At 32.0% G+C, this 22,028-nt stretch overlaps 1 protein-coding gene across 1 annotated transcript in view; it reads right to left on the bottom strand.

Moving 5' to 3' along the window:
- Nucleotides 1-22,028, bottom strand: part of LOC101277958 (protein piccolo) — a 232,628-nt gene that overhangs the window by 123,000 nt on the left and 87,600 nt on the right. The window contains exons 7-8 of the mRNA XM_049714695.1: nt 16,993-17,129; nt 11,105-11,195 (exon numbers count right to left, since the gene is read on the bottom strand). Coding sequence (XP_049570652.1) covers nt 11,105-11,195; nt 16,993-17,129 — 228 coding nt within the window. The remainder of the gene's footprint in view (nt 1-11,104; nt 11,196-16,992; nt 17,130-22,028) is intronic.

The raw sequence follows: 22,028 nt of genomic DNA, 5'->3' as shown, positions 1-22,028 counted from the left end.
AGACATTACAAAGATGAAAGTGTTACTTTTTAAGTATTACAGATTTTATCATTTTTGTGTTTTACCATTTGTGTTAAAAAGATGAATGGCATATACATATCTGTTAAATGAATAAGTAGTTAATACTTACATATCTTAGTATACAAATCTATATAGAAGAAAGTATATACAGGCCTGGTACCATAATAATATTATAATTACCACTATTTGGGGGAGTAGTTGAGAAACTGATTTGGAGAGAAAGGTTCTGAATTTGCTGAGTCACTTTAGGGATACTGTAAATAAAATCTAGGTGTCCGTATTATTTTTGTGCTACAGGCTAAACCTGCTCTCATCGAAATCAATTTGCTTTTGGTGAAGGAGGTATTCAATGAAGTTCAACAGCTTCTACTGTCCAGTATATGTCAGGGAATATTTTTCACTAAAGAGTTATTTAATAAAATTAATTTGGTTATATTCGTTACCCTATTTAAAAAAACTGTTACTACTATCTGTAATGGAGAAGAAACGTTATATGTTGTTAGGTGACCAGGCTAAGAATAAACATTCCACTGAAATTGTGCTTTAAACAAAAAGTGAGCTGCTTTTATTTATTTTCATCTAGTTTTCTACTACATCAGATTTATTGAACTTTTAGTTGTCAGATGTCTCAAAATATATGACTTGAAACCAATGAATGCTATTTGGTGTCTCTACCTTGTGCCAATATTATTTTATATTTAATATATTATTTGTTCCTAATCTCTTCACTATCATCTTCAGGGATAGAAGGAAAAAGAAAGTAACTAACATTTCTAGAGTTTCTCCTATTTGTCTTACACTAATTTCTGTGTTTTTTAATCATCTCTATAACTTTTCATGTTAGTTACTATCCATACCATTTCAGGACAAAGCAGCTGAGACTAAGGAAGGTTAGAAACTTCCCTAGGTTGGCTAGCAAGTAAAAAAGCTAATATTAGAGCCCATTATCTTCTTGAGTCCCACGTCCTTGTTCTTTCTATATAACTTTGCTCATCGCTCTAATTGTCAAGAAAATATTCTAGAAGATCAGTATAAATCCTTTCTCCTTTAACTTAATCTCATTCCTTATTACCTACTTTCCATGGCCCATTCATATACATTTTACATTTATACCCTTATATTTAACATTAGCATCACCAATTTATTCTCCTTAACCTGTAGGTTAAATATCTTGAATGTCTTCACCGTATCCTCACAGAATCAATTATTACTTCCTTTAATTTTGCTTTATTAAGAAAAACAGAAAAATACGTTCCTCTATCTCCAGTTAGAAGCATAGCCTATAATGTCACTTCCTTAGCAGGAACACACTTCCACAAGCAATATTTATCTTGACAGATGTCAGGAGAAGTGATGATGTGAATGAGGAACTAGTCCTGACACTAGATACTTCCTTTGTCACTAAGGAAATGCACACAAGCTTTCACTAAGATGTACCAGGAAGAAACTGTGATTTTAGAAGAGATTCAGTCCAAATAGTATTTTATTTCTATAGTTGTATACTTTGTTTATTCCTAAAAATAATTTGAGAGGCTTGCAAGAAATTATGTCATACATAATTTGGACCGTTGCTAAGAATGAAAGAGGAAAAGCCATCCTGAATGGGGAGGGAGAAATTTGGGGGCCAAGGCACCTTGGCAGAATCTGTTCAGTTTCCCAGAACTTGCAGCAGTTACTATGGAACACACATGTTCCCAAATGGACAGTGACACTTTTTCTTCGTGTCCCACAAGAAACAGAAGATATGACAAAATTGTTTTAACTTTCTAAGGCTTGGCCTTAAAAAAAAGTTTTCTCATGAAGTGTTCATGTAAATAACATCGGAGGCATGTTAAGTGTGTGTCAGCTATAATTTATATCAACTGCATGGAGCAGAGTTCACCACATTTTTGCCTCAGTTCCCTTTTATTTTATATACCACATGTGAGGACAGCAGTGCAGTCTCAAATAAAAGTGATCAAACATTTTTATTTGATCACCTGGTGCAACTTATTTGATTATGGTTAAGTTTCTTTCAGAATTCAGCTTTGAAGCAAACAAGACAAAATCATGCTTCAATGATTTCAATGATACCCATACCACCTATCAAATTAAATTCAGATTCTTTACTTGTCTGGTCCACCATGATCTGGCCCTAACTTTGGTTCCTTTTATGTACTCTGTGTTCTATCAAAACAAAATGGAAAAAAAAATAAAGAAAAACCCAAACAAAAATAATCTGTCTTCCTGCAATGATAAAGTCATTGAAAAGAAAAAAACAGCACTAATTACGGTCTAAGGCCTAAAATTAAGACTCAGTATTATGTGCTGCCTCATGAACTGCTCAAATTAGCAGGGTCTTAAATGGTCTAACCATAAGATCCCCTCCCTACTCTGGTGGATATAAGGACCCCTAGCCAAACAGCTCCCTTTATCAAGGGGATCAAGTACAATTTCTGCTTATCCCTGAGCAGCTGGGTTTGAGTTCCCTCCAAGTCAAGGAAATTATTCAACCAAGTCAATCATATCTTCCTTCAAGAACCAGGGGAAGTCCAACCTTTTGATACTAAAATGTTGGCCTTCCACAGCTGGTTGTTTACGCTTTTCCTAAGTAGAACCCCCATGTGGCCTATATATTTTAAGGAAATAATGAATATCATGGCAGCATTTTTTCACTGCAGTATTGTGGTATCGTTTATAATACTGAAAAGGGGAAGGCAGCACAAATGTCCAACAATTGAGGAATGGTTGATGTAGATGATTAAATATCTACAAACATGATAAAAACAAGTAATTAAATTTGTTTACGAAGAACTTTTGATGTAACAGGAAAATGTCTTTGTTAGGCAATTTACACTATATTAAAAATACATATGTAAACTACTTTACAATATACTCCTAACTTTTACGGTGTGTGTACATGGGTATAAACAAGATAAAAAGGAAAGAGAATATAAGTTGTCAAATTACGATGGCTTTTATTTTCATCTTTATATTTTTCACTACTACCATAATTTACTGAGGATCGATAGCTCTATCTATCTGTCTATCCATCCATCCGTCCATCCAGCTATCTACACATACACAACACACACACACACACACACACCCACACACGCTCATTTTACGTATACATACAAAGAACACAGTTGAAAATGATACATGCATTTAGCCATTTAGCTACTGGTAGCTGAAAGCCAGATGGGAGGTTTCCCTTATAGATCTCTAAAAGAGGAAAAAGAAATGAAAATCTTCATGAGAAAAAGGGGAAAGATGTGTTCTCTACATCCCATTGATAAAATTCTTTGAGCAAATGAAGATATGCAGTGCAAAAATTGTACGTGTACAAACATGTACCTGTGGTTTGTGCCATATTTTAATTTTCATTAGATAGTCTCATGTATTCATTGCTTCCTATGTATTAGCTCCACTTCTTCAAGTGTCTTGCAAATTTTTCGAAGCAGAGTGGTCGCCACAGGCTCTTCCCGTATCTGCCTCATAGCTAGGTTAAGGTTGAATCTATATTCAATATGAACTATTTATTTTTTTACAGTGGGCAAGTGAAAGATAGGTCTTTGTTTATCATAACTCTACTTTCTGTAATCCTTTATTATTTGAAAAATTTTCAAGTAAATGTAACAGTTAAAAAAGGTAGCTATGGCTTCCCTGGTGGCTCAGTGGTTGAGAGTCCGCCTGCCGATGCAGGGGACACGGGTTCGTGCCTCGGTCCGGGAAGAACCCACATGCCGCGGAGCGGCTGGACCCGTGAGCCATGGCCGCTGAACCTGCGCATCCGGAGCCTGTGCTCCGCAACGGGAGAGGCCACAGCAGTGAGACGCCTGCGTACCGCAAAAAAAAAAAAAGGTAGCTAAATTTTTGTTTCAGTATTTTTATTGACTATGGAACATATTCTATGGAACATGGGGGTATTTTTTTAAACTAATTTGCTGATCATATCTTTGAGAAATACTGGGTAAGATATATAGAACTATTCTTACCACCTAGAAGGTTCCATCTAAAGTCTGAATACACATATCTATCTAAGTCACCTCTAAGTTTGTGGATTTTCTCTGTAAACACTCATAAGTAAGAAAAAAAGGAGGAGAATGATATCAGTATTTGGTGGAAATGGTTATACTTTCAATTTCAAAAGTGAACAGAAAATATGCAAGTGCAAAGTAAACAGTATAATTATTTTCATATCTTTTTAACATATTTAAGATTTTCATTTGCTTTCTTAGGATTCTGCATACATAATTTCTTTGGTTGCATAGTGGGACAACATAATGGACTGACCAAACTATGTAAATAAGGCAATTATCACAAATGTAATCATTTCCATTAAAAAAATTATTGAAATATAAACCATAGTGAGTATGAGGGTTTATTTGCTGTGTATATACGTATGTATGCATGTATGTAAACTCCCTATCCTCTTCCAAAAATGAAAACATAATTCACTCAATGCCTATTCATATTGCCAGGATTTGAGATCTCCATTGATTCACAAAAGGAAGCGGAAAGTCTGACTAGCTATTGTTTGCTTTTAAAGCTGTTCTTAAATACTTCTGCTCAGATTTTTAAAATTTTAGGCCAATAAAACTCCTTCCAGTGAGTATTAAATGGGAAGAGACGAAGGAATTCTATGGCAGGTGGTACAGTTCCTGCATTGTTGTCACAACGAGTCACTAATGTTCTTTAGGAACAAAGCAGGGATGTCTGCTCTCACTACTCTGTTCAGTATTGTACCACACTTTTAGCAATTGCAATAAGGACAAAAATGAAACTTATCCCTATTGGAATGGAACAAGTAAAACTGTCTTTACTTGCAGATAACATAATCTTGCATGTAGAAAATCCTAAGAACTCCACAAAAAACTATTAGAACTAAAAACACTAGCAAAATTATAAGCCAAAAGGTCAATATACAAAAATCAAATGTATTTCTATAAAATGGCAATGAATAGTCCAAAATTGAAATTAAGAAAACAACTGCATTCTCAATAGCATCAAGAAGAATAAAATAATTTTGGAGACATTTAGCAAATGAAATGCTAGTTTCGTACACTGAAAACTATAAAACTTTACTGAAAAAAATGAAAGGATATCTCAGTAAATGAAGAGGTATTACATGTTCATGAATTAGAAGATTCAATGTTGGTAAGAGAGCAATTCTCTCCAAATTGATCTATAATTTCAATGCAACCTCTATCATAATCCCAGTAAGTTGGTACTAAAAAAATATGGAAGTTAAAAGGATCAAGAAGAGCCAAAACAATTTTGAAAAAAAAAGTTGGAGGACTTCCACTACCAGATTTCAAAACGTAATATAAAGCTATATAGTAAGCAAAGGAGTGTAACAGTTAGGCGTATATTCAAACAGTACAGAATTGAGAATCTAGAAATAAATTCTTGTATTAATGGTAGATTGATTTTTGACAAAGATACCAAGGCAATTCAATGGGGGACATTTTTTTAACAAAAGGTGCTTGTACAATTAGATATCCATTAGTGCTTCAAAAAAATGAACCTGGATCTCAGCCTCATACCATATACAAAAAACAGCACAAAACAGGTCACTGACCTGAATGTTTAAAGCTTCTGGTATAAAACACAAGAGAAAACATTTTGACCTTGGGATAGTTCTTAATACATTATCAAGAACAGCAAGGTTCACAAACAAACAAAATCAATAAATTGAATTCCATTAAAATGTTAAAACTTTTCATTAAAATACACCTTTAAGAAAATAAAAAGACAAAACACAGATTAGAAGGAAATATATGCATGCCATGTATCTTATAAAAGACGCATCCAAATATATAAAGAACTCTTACAACTCTCTATGAGGACAAACAACCCAAATAAATATGGGCAAAATTTCTTAATACATATTTCACCGAAGAATACGTATGCTTTGCTTATAAACCTAAAAATATGCTCATTATCATAAGTCATGAGGAAAATGCAAGCTAAAAATAACCATGAGATATCATCCACACTCACCCCAAAAGACAGACATTACCAAGTGTTGACAATGACATGGAGAAAGTGGAATCCTTACACACTGCTGGTGAGAATGCAACATGGTACCTTCACCTTGGAAAACTATTTGGCAGTTTCTTAAATAGTTAAGAAACTTACCATGTAACTCAGCAGTTCCACTTCTAGGATGCCATACAAAAATATCATATGTCCAAACTAAAACATGTATGCAAATATTAAGAAAAGCCAGGCAAAATCCAATGGATAAACAAATATACACAATCTAAACAATGGAATACTTCTTAATAATAAAAATAGCAAACTTCTGATACATGTTACAAAATGGATAAACCTAAAAAATACTGGTAAGGGAAAGGAGCCAGACACCAAAACTGTAAACTGTGTGATTTAATGTATGTGAAGTGCCCAGAAAGGGTAAACTCAGAGACATAAATTTCCTGCCTGTGGCTGGGAGAGGAGTGTTGGAAGTGGCTATTGCTATCAGACTCAAGGGAACTTTTTGCAACGATCGAAATGTTCTAAAACAAAATTGTGATGATGGTCATACAACTCCATAAATTTATAAAAGTCATTTTTTTGTACACATACAACGTGCATATTTATGATATGTAAAGTTGTTGAAATAATAATTTAAAAAGGGCTATCCACAATGGTATTCCTACCAACTCAGATCCAATGAGATCTGTTATATTTATCTGTTTCTAGAAGCTCATGAAGATGGTGGACTAAAGAGGAATAGAAAATGAGCCGCTATTTCCACAGAAGACACTGCTGTCTTTTGAACCCAAACATTTTTAATGTTCTTCACTATTGCACTTCCTAATTAGTCTTTCTAGCCTTGCAGATGGAGCCAGTCTATTGCAGAACTATACATAAACAAATATCTTTTTTAAAATCAGAAGAATTTCTTTGACTTGTTTCAAACAGCTGTGTTTCTGGAGCCATAAGACGAGTTCTAAATAAAAAAGGGACTAATTTCTTGAGCATTACATTTTATCTTTTTTTCTGATAATTTCTGTCTAAGAGAAGGGGAAATAACATTTGTTGAGTGAATAGTAAGTATAACATTTTGGGCTAGGTGCACTTGCAATTATGTGAGATAGAGAGAGCTGGTCTTATTTTATGGTTGAGCAAACTTATTCTCAAAATTTAAGTAAGGATAGAGCTGCACTCCAACTCAGGTCTTTCTAATTCTAAAACTCATGACCTGTTTTCTCCATTTTGCTGCCTTTTACTTGTTTGAATAAAGGTTTTCAAAACCACTGTACAGTTGTTGATCAACACCTATAAGAGTATCTTTGAAGTTTACGGTAAAAAGTTAAAGTGTCTATTTCCTTAAAATTATGGGCCGCTTATTAGAAAATTGTATGCATGTATTTTTCTCTGCATACATCATAAAAATACTATAAATAATGGTACATATGTATATGTGTGTACACACTTATACATATATACATATGTCTATGAAAAATAAAGTTTTATAAATTCCCGGCTTTGTCTCAGTTGTTCCTAAAATTTTACTGTAATAATTACTCACATTTCAGATTCTCCTACTAAAGTATGAGTAATTTGTAGATCAAGGTCTTTGTTGGATTCATTCTAGTAATACAGCAACCAACACAATGTAAATCACACCATGGGTGTTCTCTCAGTAACTATTAATAAAAATTTTTAAATGAATTCAATGTAAGTTTAAAAGCAGTTATAAAATATACTTTATTTGTGTAAGTTTTTTATAGGAAGAAATAAAAGCTTATTTAGAAGTTTTTAAACTTTCTCTATAAAGATCCTTAGAGAAGTATTTCTCAAACATTTTGGTTCCAAGGAGCCATTTATATTTTTTAATATTATTAGAGACCTCAAAAAGCTTTTGTTTATATGGGTTATAATTATGTGTATTTTCTGTATTATAAACTAAAACTGAGAATTTGCAGTACTTATTAATGAATTTAAAGCATTAAAAACTCATTCTATGTTAAAATAAATCACATTTTTAATAAAAATGTATTTTAAAAACAAAATATTTATGAGAAAGGTGGCATTGTTTTATATTATTACAAATCTGCTTGATATTAAGTTAAATAGAAGACAGCTGAATTCTCTTATCTGTTATATACAGTCTGTTGTGATGTCACACATCAATTAATCTCTGAGAAACTCTACTGTATATTCACAGGAAAATAAGAGTGCAAAAGGCAAATGCTACCTTAGCATTACTATGAAAATAATTTTGACCTTGAAAACCCCCTGAAAGAATCTTGGGTAACCATGAGGGTTCCCAGGTCCACATAGTAGAAATAATTAAGAAAAAAAACCCAACAAACTTTCTAATCCTGTCTGCTATTTTGAAATTACTTTTGCTTCCAATAAATACAAATATATTTTTTCCTTTTCTGTGATGTATGCTGGTTTCATATAATTCTTATAAAATATTTTAATACTAGACCCATTTAGAATGGTCTATTAAAATACTAAAAAAGATATATTTTATTTCTACTTTCGATGGGTTTATATAACTAAAATGAAAATTTACTAACGACAATTTGCCCCTCTGTTTAGGAGAGCAGAAATACTACATTTTATTCTTCTCTCCTTCCTTGATTATATCGTTATCTTTTTGACAAAGGGAGTTAAATTATTAGCTTAGATAGCTTTTTCACTATTGATGAAGCTATTGGACACTGCTGTTTTTCTCTAAATGTGAGAGACAAACAGGAATTTAATTATTTTTTATTATGAAAAATTTCATGCATATAAAAAAGTAGTGACAAGACTATAATAAAACCCAGTGTGGGTGATCTTCCAACTCCAACAATTAATCAAATCATGGTCAGTTTTGTCCCATCTATTTCTTTACCACTCTCTACACAGCTAATTGTGAAGCAAATTCCACACAAGACATTGTTTCATCTGTAAATATTTTAGTATGCATCTCTAAAAGATATATTCCATTTTTAATGAAAACATTAACATAAAAATGACACTGATAGCTACGAATAACTTTACTGTCACCAAACATTTTGTCACTCACACTAAGCTTTTGGTAGACCAGCAAATAATAGAGATTAGCCAGGAGTGTAAATGCTCTATGCCAGGGTTTGCCTACTAACCTCAAATTGCTGGAGGCTGTTTGCTAAAAATTGCCGTTTCTGGTTCTAGTCTCGCATATACATGCATTTAAATCCCTTTCAGGTACTTAAAGACTTATCTGAAGACAATACAAATTGCGTCAAAACGTTTACTTTAGAATGAGATGGTGCTACAGGATACATGGAAAATATATTCAGTAGTAACGCAGGGTAAGTACAACAAGGAAAATATTTTTATTATTACTTTAGGCAAATATCAAAATAAAAAGGAGCTTGAAGAGAAATAATATAATACTCTAGTAAATTTACCGTTCAAACCTATAATGCTCTTTTCTCATTTTGCAAAATCTATATACAGAGGAAACTGAATTTAGTTTTCAGACTAGAATATTTATAACAAGAAATCAATAGCTCTTATTTCTGTTATTCTTATATTTTAAAATAAGATTATTTTTTTAAATGGTAGTAAAAGAAAACAAATTTTAAAAAAATTCCTAATTGTAGTAAAAGAAAAATTTAAATAAGCTGCAAAAGAAAAATGATAAGGTTGAAGGGATAATTACTTTGACATAGTATATTAATAGTAATACAACTAGAAAACAGGCATATTGATATAGAGTCCTGATGATTTAGTAAAAATGCTTTGAAGATGTTTGTTGTACTCCCTGAAAAAAATAATTTTGGTATTGCTAGAAAGTATTATGTTGTTTTGCTTTATGAGCTAGAGGGAACTGAAATAGTTTGTAGCAGGTAATTATTTCTACAAAAATAGTCCCTGGATTTTAAGTCTCATCCCTGGAATGTTCATCAGTACTTAAAATACAGTCTGCATGCAATAAAATCTTGAAAGGTTGAATTATCTATCTCTGGCAGAAGAAAAATTACCCAATCTTAAAAGGAAAACAACAATATTAGGCTCTAAATCAATTCATTCTCTATGAAAATAAAGAGAGGACAATTGCTCAAAGCAAAACCTGTTCCGCATCTACATTCTCTAAGGTCTAAAATCTGCAAGGAACAACAGGAAGAACACTGAAGAAATACCTCTTTTTTATTCTCTATCAGTCCTTAAAAAAAAAAACCCTCCAACACATAGGCCATGTTAGATATACCACCTATACATATATCCATATATATTCATGAATATTTTCTGTTGATGTACGGTGTCTATGAAACAAAGAGTGAGAATATAGGGAAATACTTGAGTGAGAATACAGGTAATTGTCATATTTTAAAAATTTATTAACTTTGAGAAAATTTATACTTCCATCTCACAAATATAAGAGCACTTTTTATTTGTAAACTAAATGCAACTTGAGATCTGGATTAGATTCTGCATCAGAAAAAAAAAAATTAGCGGGGATACTCAAAATTTGGATAAGGCTTGTAGATATTTCAGTACTATCATAAAAATGTTGATTTCTTGTTTTGATCATTTTTTGTGGTTAGATAGATGTTAACATTAGTGAAACTGGGTAAAGGGTGGGCAAAAGAACTGACTGTTATTTTCTGGGAGTCCAAAGTATTTCAAAATAACAAGGTTAAAATTTCTGTCATAAGTTTGGTTTACAGAAGAACACAAACAAAAATCAACAAAATTGATACTCTTCAAATTGATAAGGTATAGGGGAATCTATTCTTTAGAAAAATTCAAGTTAGTTTTCTACTTTCTGTGTAAGAATGTTTCATGGTCCTATGACCATATTACTCAACAGTGCAATAATGACGTAGCATTGTAATGTCATGCACATTTTAAAAAATGAAGATAATTAATAGAATGATGTAAATATATATGCCATTTAGTAATGTATCATACTAATGATTATGCCATTATTGTCTTTTATATTCAAATGCACAGCCTGCTTATTTTTTGAAATTTTCCAATACACAACTTTTGACATAAAAAGTGGTGTTTTCTAAAATTTAATGAGTCATCTAAACTGAAATTCAAATACATATCTCAGTGCGACATTAAAGTGAAAAGAACTAGATTATTTGATTTCCTTTACCTGAAACTGTGTGATCCTTGGAGTCTCTTGTTATTTTTATCCTTGCATGAGGAAAGATGTAGTGCACAGTTTTCCCGTTCATCTGTATAATCTAAGACGTACATGTGATAAGGTGAAAAAGCAATGTTAAAGAGACTTAAAAGGCAATTTACAGAATTCACTTATTTTTCAAAGCACATTGATTCAATCAATGAAAATATATTAGAAGACCCTCAAACGATGACAATTTTAAGCATTTAATACTACACAATGACGTTATTGGTTTCTGAGTTCATTATAGTCTTTAGGTTTACAACCCGTTTCTCTTGCAAACTGATTTGTTGTGTTTGGAAAATCAACGAGCACATGTAACACCTAAAGGATGTCTGTTACTATGGTAGTGCATAGTAGTGATGACAGTGGATAGAGGAAGTATATGGAAAATTGATATCTGCTGACTTTGTTCTGGACAGCCTAGAAATAGGCATTGTCAATTTTCAGCAATCAAGTGATCCTAAGGGAGAAAAGCCAGAGAAGATCCTCATACTCTGCATCTCTATCACTCTACTAGGAATGCATATTTATGTTATTTTGATTTCATTGTGGAATTTTGCTTCTGCTGAGCACATCTACTAGCAGTTTCAATGTATACCTGATGCTGAGACTAATTCTGTATAAATAAATCAAATCTTTCCTCATTCTCATATTTTCTGAAGCCTTCTTTGTATGCAAAGGTGTTACTTCTTATTTACTTCTGATGTTCCTTCGGGTAGAAGAAACAGCACTCAAAGTTCCTGTTACAAGCCTGTGATTTCAATTCTCATTACTGAGACTTGAACATGAGAATACTATAGACTGCATTATTGCTGTTTCCACCTGGCAAAATGAGATTTCTGAAACAAAAGTAAATTAGCAAATCCAAACTTATGCTTTATATTTTATGGAATTTGGCTTTCAAAAGAGATTTGTGAGATAATGAAAGATAGAAATAGTAAAATATTTATATACCTATATTAATAGGATTTTATTAGGATAGAATCTTGTATTTATCACCTCAGGAGAATTTTTGACTATAATTACAAATGAAATAACAGTAAAGAGACATTCAATACTAACAATTTCAGAATACGTTTAAGAAGTTTTTGGAACTACCAAACCAAAATATTAAACAGAATTTAGAACTAAAGGGATCTACATTTTGTGAAGGAAGATTCCTTGTAATACTCTTGTGATATTAATGTGTCTTTGAAAATCCATCAGTAAAACTGCTAGACTTCTGGATTTTAAAAGGAAAATGTACTAAAAAAAATACAAACTTAAATTATAGCCTTTAGCTTTTATTCTTTTCGGCAAAGAATAAGCTTAGTCAGGCCTCTGATAGATATAAAACACTCCCCAGTCAACAGCAGAATCCTGTCAAGTCCAAGAATATTATATGAATTCTGCAAAGTAAAGCTAAAGTATTGTTTGTAAGATTGTAAAAATATTATGGTCAGTATAATCAGTCAATCTTGATAATTTATACTGAAGCTAACTTTGTATACCACTGAAAACCTTGTATATATTCATAACAAAAGAGTGTGCATTTTCCTCTTTTCTTCCATACTCTTGCCTCCCATTCTGTCTCTTTCTCTTTCTTACTTTCTCTCCTGGCCTCCTTACTTTCCCTCCCTTCGTCTTTTCTCCTTCTTCTACTTTCCTTCTTCCTTTCCTCCTCTCCTTCCTCCCTCCCCTAATCTGCATTTAAAGATCTTTATTTTTTACTAAAAATCAAACCATGTGCATTGAAAATCCTACAACTATTAGATATAACTCAACTTTACTTTGTTACTGTAGATAATTCACTAAAATTATGGATATTATTTCATTTTACTTCAAATGTCTTCTAATTTCACTTGGCCAAAAATAAACTAAGAAAACACAATTTTGCCTTTTACTCTAATTCTCCAGTCTAGGGAGACGCTGATATAATCTGATAGTCCCCCTACTGCATAGTCTAGAAGAGTAATCAGGTTTCCCAAATGTTTCATCAGTTTTATCAACTAGTCCCTACTGCCTTTCAATATGTATCTATGATGATATTAAGTAGAAGGGATGTTAAGCTTCTTCATTTCCATGAATATTGCTTTCAGAGCATCTCACAGAATTTCCTGTAATTTCAGCTTCATGAATTCGTTTAATCAATTAAAAACATTAAACTGCCTCAATTTTGATCAATGTGACCAAGAGTGTGAGGAAAGCAGAAGTATCCATCTCCCATGTTTGCACTAGCTGGATATTGGCTTTTTTCTAACCAACGCAGGTAAGTGTTGAGAGAGTTCTCTAGCAGATGAAGTCTTACGGCAGGTGTTGCTTCTGCCAACTAAGAGTAGGAACAAGGCCAGAGGGCGTGACTGACGTCAAGTAGTGCCTCATACCTCTCCCCAAGAGCCAGGTTTCTGATAGCATAGTCTTTTGATGATTCTACATTGACAGAACTATCACCTGTATGCTGCCCAGAAAAAGGGTTCTTCCTCTTCCCTACCTACAAATATTTCAAGAGAAATTATGTTCATGAACTGGCCCTTCATACTTATGAAATAACAACTCTTGTGTTAATATATCTTTTATTTATACAGTCATTCACGCTTTCCCTCACCTAAATACCTTGTATGACAGATGCAGGGGACAGAGTGCCCCTCTGGGGATCCAAACCCTGTGTTAGGCACTGCACATATACCATGGTGGATGGAGGAGACAGCAATTGCTCTCTAAAAGCCCGTAGACCAAGACACAATGCATGGAGTGCTACTGGAGCACAAAGGAAGAACACTTGTGGGGAGGTGGTGGTGGTAGTGTCAGAGAAGGCTCCTTGCAAGATGAGGCATGTACATGGAGACCTGAGTGATGAATAGGGTTAGCCAAGAGAAGAGAGGAGGGGGAATGATCAGGAAGAGGAAACAAGACATTCAAAAGCCCAGACGAAAGAGAAAGAGTGGCTCTTTCAGAGGAGCTCAATGTACCGCAATATAGCGGTTGCATGGGAATTGCACAAGGCATGGGCATTAGTGCAGAGTGAAGGCATTTTGTACTAGTAGAGAAATGTTGACTTTTGTAACAACCCTGTGAAGGGTATTAGTCCTATTTATAGATGAAGAGACTGAAAAAAATAACAAAAAATAAAAAAGAGAAAGGAGGCAGGTGATCTGTTCAATTCACAAAGCAGAGTTGAATTTCTACTGAACAGTGCAGAGGTTAAACATAAATACATATATTTGAAAAGAAACAAATATAGTTTTGAAGATTTGGTTTATTTTTATGGTTTATATGATTTTTGACTCTAACTTCAGAAATACTCTTCAATTTCTCTAATGTATGTTTACATTAAATATTTTTTAAAGCAGACAAATTAGTGCTTGCATTAGTCAATTTGGTTTTATTACTTCTGCCTCCAGAGCATTTTATGAACATAAATTCTTATTATGCATAAGTTTTCAAATAAAAGCAGCTGGACTTATTGGTACCAAGAGTTCAATATTACCTTTTTGTGATTAAATATGCAAAGAAGTGACTAAAACAAGAATGCTATTTTGCTATTCCTTCTAGACCAAAATATAGTTTTGATGAGTTAATGAGGAAGACAGTATTTGAAGATAAATATTAATGCAAAAAAGCATGAATTTTGAACTTTATATAAATGTAATCAAAGCATATGTTGTCTTCAATAAAGCTTTTATTTAGAGAAATCTATAAAGCAAAAGAAATTATTGTCACAAAAGTCAGTATATTTGCTACTTGTTTGGGAGAGGTTGAAAATTACAATCTGCAAAGGGCACTTGGAGGTTTCAGTGCGCAGAAAATCCTCCCTTTCTTTGTTTGTGTGGTGGTTATATGGCTGTTCACTTTATAACTAGTTTATAATTCTATATATTTTCAGTTTTGAGTATTGCAGTGTTTTTGTTTGTATGTTAGATAACAAAATACAAATGTAAAAAATATCTTTTAGCAAGAAAATACACATTATTACATTTACCTGTATATAATTCTAACAAGGATCCTTACATTTTCTACGTTATCAAAGAGAGAAATTAATTAAATGATTCTCAAATATAGCCACTCTAATTTTGGTATTAAATTGCTCTATAATTATATATTTAAACATGATGTGCTATGTCTTCAGTGAACCAAAATCATAAATCTGTAGATGTAACAGAAAATTATGAACAAAAAAGTCATTAGGAATATTTATGTTTAATCTATATACAATAATTTTAGAAAATATTTTTGGAGATGGATACAGATTATTTTAAAATATATCCTGTATAATATTAGTTGGATAAATTAGTTGGACAAGACTATTCTGATTGGATCCTCATAAGTTTAGGGAAATAATTGTATGGAAGTTATTATTTCTTTTAGCTCTTCAGTTTTTATAGTTCATCTTATTAGGATTTCTTTAAAGGATTTGTGTTTTCATTAACTTGATCTAGGTTTGTCAGAAATAGTAAACTTCAGAGAAACAAACAAGATGGGTAAGATATAACAAGTAAGTCATTACAGAGAGATTCCTGTAATAAAAAAAATTCAAGAAATTATTTTCAGTTGACAAATTGATTGTTTTAGTAATTATAGATAAGAGGTAAATTGAAATTTTTAAACATGTTCAGAATGATTTTAATCCTTTAATTTTCCCACTTCTGAGCTAGATCTATTCTAGATCTAGAATACTTACAATATACAGAGAAGAACAGATTTCTACAAAATATGATAGCATCTAGAAAAACAAAATAAAATTCTGAGAAAACATTCAGAACAATTCTGAAAAATTTAGAACAAACTTCTGAGAAAAGAAAATTCTCATCAGCTGGAAATTTGTCTATGAAAGCTGAAACTGCTTAGGAAAAAAATCAAATCTAAGACCATAGATAATATGTTTTAGACAGTACTTATACATGTAAAAGTCTTGTTTTCTTTTACACCTTAATGTGACAAACACTGAATTATAGTAAATTCATATGGTTCTTCTGTGTTGTTCAAAATACAGTTGTCATTTACATCAGTGAGTCATTAATCAGACAGGGATGATTTAGGAGTTAATGTACATGATATAAGTAACTATCTCTTTGTGGGTATTTTAATGATCATAATGAATATACAGCCTGCAAAAATCTGGTCTGTTAAGGCAACGGATTTAAGGCCACGTGGTTTACCAGAGGAATCTCCCTCAGATTATCCAACTGTTAATCTCCTAAGATCTATCAAAATTCAATTCAAACATCACCACATTTGTTCTAAAGTGAATAAGATCATGAATTATAATATTATATTTATGTAATAGTGAATAGTACCTCTAAGTTTAAGTTTTTCACCTATAAATAGGTATTAATAAAACATACTTTATGAAAGTTGTTCTGAAGATAAAATCCAAAAATGAATGTAAAACAAAAAAACACTTCCACATAATAGACCCTAAAACATCATCCCTTCACCCGCAACTGACGCCTTCCCTGTCCCCAGCTGACTTGGTTTGGTCATCGTCTTATTTGCTTGACACCTGAACATACTGTTATGGAGAACATTGAAATTACCCAAATCTATTTCACCCAATATTCTGTAAGCTCTTTAGGAGCTTCATGTATTCTCTGTGTATGGCAGTGTTGGGTATATTGCACAAACTTAATTATCTGTTAGAGGAAAAAAATCACTTAAATTGCCCTGGTAGAAGCATCATGGTTATGGTGTGATGTCAGTCATGGATGATGAAGTAAGGTTACTTAGTACTTTAAGATACTGAAAAGAAAAATCATTTGTGAACTTGATTGACAAAAGTCCCATTCATTGCAGGATAACTGAGACCATTTTAGGATGAAATGAATCTTTTTTTTTTTTTTTTAATAAATCTGAAAGAGATTGCTCAATATAGCACTTACCTGCTCTTGATGTTGACTGAGTGGTCTAGAGTGGACCAACCTTTCTGGCAGTTTTCGATCCAGACCGTGTCCATTTTCCAAACGAGATTCCCTGGGTTTGTCAAACCAATCTGTTTCTTCACGACGCAGGTGATAGGCTTTGGAGACCAAGGAAACATCAAACATTCCAACTCTAACAAATACAGATGACAGAGGGCAGCAGATGTTCTGAAGTACTAACATGCTCCAGGCTTATTAATCATTCATGCATTTCAAGCACAATTCCCAACAGGATCAGAAAAATCACTTCCAATACTATGTTAAAAATTTTGTACCATGGAATAACCTAGAAAAAATGATGTGCCACCTGTGAAACTTTTCAAAGCAAAATAAAACAAAATTTAAATTTAGATTAGGTGAAAGAAGAAATTTAGACAGTGATTAAATAAATAAATGTACAATGAATATTTCTCAAAGGTCATTCTATTCAACCTCAGTCCATCAGTATCACCTCCTCACCTCTCCCCACTACCCATCACCAAAATCCAAGGAAAATATATTCCTTGAATACAGAAGATTCTGTTATTTCCCCACTCTCATATCAACCCAGTACCACTATGGCTTTGGATATCAAGTGAGCATTTTTTGAAAACCTGACATTTCTATGACATCCATAAATAAACAAAAGCATTTATTTTTAGGAGAATCCCAGGTATCATTGCTAGGAACATGTGTGCCATAATCACCTGGTAGCCTAATACTAAAAATATATCTATTAGCATTTTTCATTAAAAATCAAATAATTATTTTCTGTGGGATCACAGATTTTGGAATTAAAGAGTTGGTTGACTGCTTTTTGTACTTAAAATGTGCCAAAACTTGACATCTTAAAATACTGTTTAAAAAATACAACCATATTTGAGTATATAAATGTTATTTAAAAATTTTCACCCCATTCAGTTCTTGGTACTTCCAAGGTCTTTTTCTTATTTAGTGCCCCCAAATCATTGTTTACCTAATATACAGAATTTGACTTTATGTAATTTTATTCTTTGTAAAAGGATCCCTAATTAATAGTCTCTGGAAATACATTCTTGCTTCCTAATGGCAGATGGAGTACCCATTCTCAGGTGCTCATCCTGAAAGATCTGTTGATGATGCTATCAACCTATGCCTTCTTGAAACTCTAGCTTCTACAATGCCGTACTATTGAGTGTTCCTCTCTATCTCATTACACTTCTCTTTCTGTCTACATCACTGACTTCTCTTCTACTACTTTCTCCCAAGACTTTTTCCCAGGCAATTTCCATTAGCTTTTTACTGGCAGGGCTGGCAAACCCACAGCATATACAGCATTACTCACCTCTACACCTCCCGTGATCTTGGTCAAGGCCACTGATTAACCACAGCACTTTCCCCGAATAAACACAGAATGATAGATGATGTGTCATAATTTAGTCAGTCTTAGATTTGAGGAAATATGATACATACCTGGTTTGTGGCTGCATATGTACTTATCTGATCTCCCCTATTAGACTCTAAGCTGCTTGAGGGTAAGGCTCATGTCTTCTTTTGTTGTTTTTTTTTTCTCCCTCAATACTAAAAACAATGCCTTGCAAATGTCATAATATTCATTAAATATTCAGGAAATGAATGAAACACAGGAAAATTAGTCATCAACTAAAGAAAGCTAAATATCCTAATTATGATAAGCACATGTTAAAATAAATATTAATTTGTCCCTTGAATCTCATTAACAGTTACACAATCTTTTCTCACAATCTACTCAATATTTATTATGGTTTTTCATAGTTTTGACATCAAGTGACTAAATTTATGAAAGAAATATTTAATATAAACTTGATAAGTAAATAGAAAATCCATTATTTAATCTCTAAAACTTATTAGATTATCAACAAACATCATTTTATATTAATTTTTGTATATCTTTATTACATGTTTCTCATAAAAAATAGTCTATACTGATTTTAATAAATGACTATCTTGGATAATGCACTACATGATTTCACTTGAATATACAACTTTGCTTAATGCATTTAAAATAACAATCCTTTAAAATGTTTCCTTGGTTGTGTCTATACAGATAAGGCAGAATCTCAACCTGATATATAAATTTTGTCAATTTATTTCCAATTCTGATGACATACTTTGATTGTGTTATGTCTTATAATGACTCTATACGTAACCAAGTTAGGATGGCTAGCATGTTTTGCATAGGAATTTATAGATCAACGAAGAAAAACCAGATTATATAAATCTGCTCTTATATTGGATTCTGTCTTCATCATTTACAGCAAGTTGGACTTAATTGCTAATTGTTTATAACTGCAATTGTCTGATCTGCCATGGTAGATCCGAACTTTAAAAACTAAATTTTATAATAATAATAATATTTTCCAAATTAAATAATTTTGCTGGAGATTAACATCCCATCATTTTAAGCCACTGATATTTTCTTTTCTTAAATGTAAAATGCAAGAAAGCTATTTTGGGGTCTAGCATTATTCACATTATTGACTGTAACAATAGTTATACGAACAGCTTACTTCTATTCTGTATGAAATATTCATTGGAATTTTTTTTTAAAGACTGTATATACCGATGCTTTTTTTCTCTTTTTACATGGAGTATATTTTGAAAGAATGTTTTCAACAAAATATTTGCGGTTGTAGAAATACAACTTGACTGTTTCTAGTTTAGTTTTTCTCTTAACCATGAATGAATATTAAGTTGTAGACTTCAAGCTGATGGTCATAAATAGTAAGCAACATAAATTATGCCTACCTAGATTATACCTCAAATGGGATATTTCAAAATTAATTGGAGTTATACAGAATACATCTGAAAAACATCCTGTTGTCTATAACCTGGAGTTTGAGTTCAGAGAAAGCGCAAAAATTTGAAATCAGTTAAATTTGCTTTCTTTACATGATACTAAATAGCCTGTTGGAATGTTATAGTTTTCAAAGTTGTTTTAGTATCATTCAAACACAGATATAGTATATATGTGGTTAATTTTTATTTTAAAAATCCCTAATATTTCATGAGTTTATAATGTCTTGAGTTATGTAATTGGAAAGAATATTTTCTACTTTTTTTCTTAATTACCCAAGGAATCCAAGATTTCAAAAGAAAAGCAGACCACTGTGCACCAGAAGAAAAGTGATATGCTTATGAGATATAAACACAAAGAAAATAGATAACATTTTAAAACATACATCTTTTAAAGATAATCACTACAATTCACACACATAATATTACATATGTAATTCAGTTTGTTATAGTTTTTCTTTGTAGAATTCTATATCAACATGATTTTTATGACTAAATTTCTTGTCTGCTTAATTTAAAAATACATTTTAACTCAATTTGACTTTGTGTAAATTTCATTGTAATTGTTTACTTCTCTGGTGTCATCGTTACATATTTCATAATTTTGTATGCTGCATGATGTCTCATCCAAATTAGTTTAAATAATTTTCTGGAGATTAACATGCTTTTTTTTAAGCTGATGATATTTCCAAATACTTACCAAACTGTATTTGATAAGTATTTTTTGATGTGTCTTAATATTTTATCAAGTTTTCATAGTCTTTGATGACTATGAGTACACATCATCCGAACATATAAATGAGAAATAAAAATTTGGTTATTTTTACATGGTTGTACGTAAATGACTGCCGTATTTTGGAATATCTAGAAACATCTGTATGTCTGGAACCATGATGGCAAAACATCTGTGATGAATAAATTAATTTGTCAAATTCTCTCCAGGTATATGTTCATCATGCACACACAGATTTTAGGTGTTTAGTTATGTGATTGACCTGTTAGTTTTTATTTTGCTATTTTACAGATACAATTATTGAAGAGCCTTTTTATTCTTCTGTAGCAGTCATTTTATATATATATTTATATACATATATAATGTGTGTAAAATGTGCATTGTGAAAAAAGAAAAAAAGTAAACGGTTCTGCATTATATAACTTACTTAACTATGTAGATTGATTCAAACAATCGGCTAAATAAAAAAAAACACACAGAGTGTTTTATTTAATTGGCTGGTTATCAATAAAAAATGGTCAATCCAATAGCCTGTAGAGAATAAAACAAATCAGGAAGTGAATAGTCTCTTGGAATTTCACTAGAAAAAGCAGTCTCTCCTCCTTCAGATGCAGTGATTACCTCAGTCCTGATCAAACCTACATTTGAACTTCTAAAATCATATTGGTGTTTAGATACAGAAGAAAGAAAATCCTTTTCATGAAAACATATTTTCCTCTAAGTCCTCAGGGAAGATGTTAGATTTAAAATAAGAGATGTTCATGTTAACTTAGTGTTTTGCACTCTCTAAAGCCATGAAGTAATACATTTTTATTTGATGAGAAATATTTTATTTTTAGGACTCAAACCACACCTACATTCAAATGTATACCACAGAGGGGGGAAAAAAAAAGAACCAAGTGTCATGAGTCCTCTTGGCATGGGCAAGACTTCACATCTCTGTACCTGTCCAACCCTGTCTTCAAATTTAGACTTGGTCTAGGTCATTTTCTAAAATCCTTATGGTTCTATATGATTAAACAAAGAAAATTACCATGAACCAGTTTTTAGTTATGTACTTGCCATAAATCTCTTGTTCAATATGAAAAACCAGTAAAGGTCCAAAAAAAATGGAATAATGCAAAAAGCAAAGTCATGGAAAAGGCTAACTGAACACACAAGGAAGGCTTCAGCTCAAATAGCTAAATTCACAAAAGCAGTGTACAAATTTCCAATTTTAAAATCTAAACAATGCTTCATACATATTGACAAGCATGTGGATAATACTGTTATTTATTGTCAAAACCATACTTAGTACTAAGGTTTCTAGTATGTAATGCAAAATGTACAAACTTGTCAATTAAGACATTCATAATGAGAGAGATTAAAATACAAACCTTTTATTTAAGTAGAATTATAAAACTCTACATTATGTTAACATTAAGGACTTATTTGAAAGTTCTCAAAAAGAGAACATTCTCTGAATTAACGA

Source organism: Orcinus orca, chromosome 9 (genome assembly GCF_937001465.1).
Source record: "Orcinus orca chromosome 9, mOrcOrc1.1, whole genome shotgun sequence".
Classification (NCBI taxonomy): Eukaryota; Metazoa; Chordata; class Mammalia; order Artiodactyla; family Delphinidae; genus Orcinus; species Orcinus orca.
Note: the sequence above shows the minus strand (reverse complement) of the source record. Positions and strands in the feature narration are given on the sequence as shown.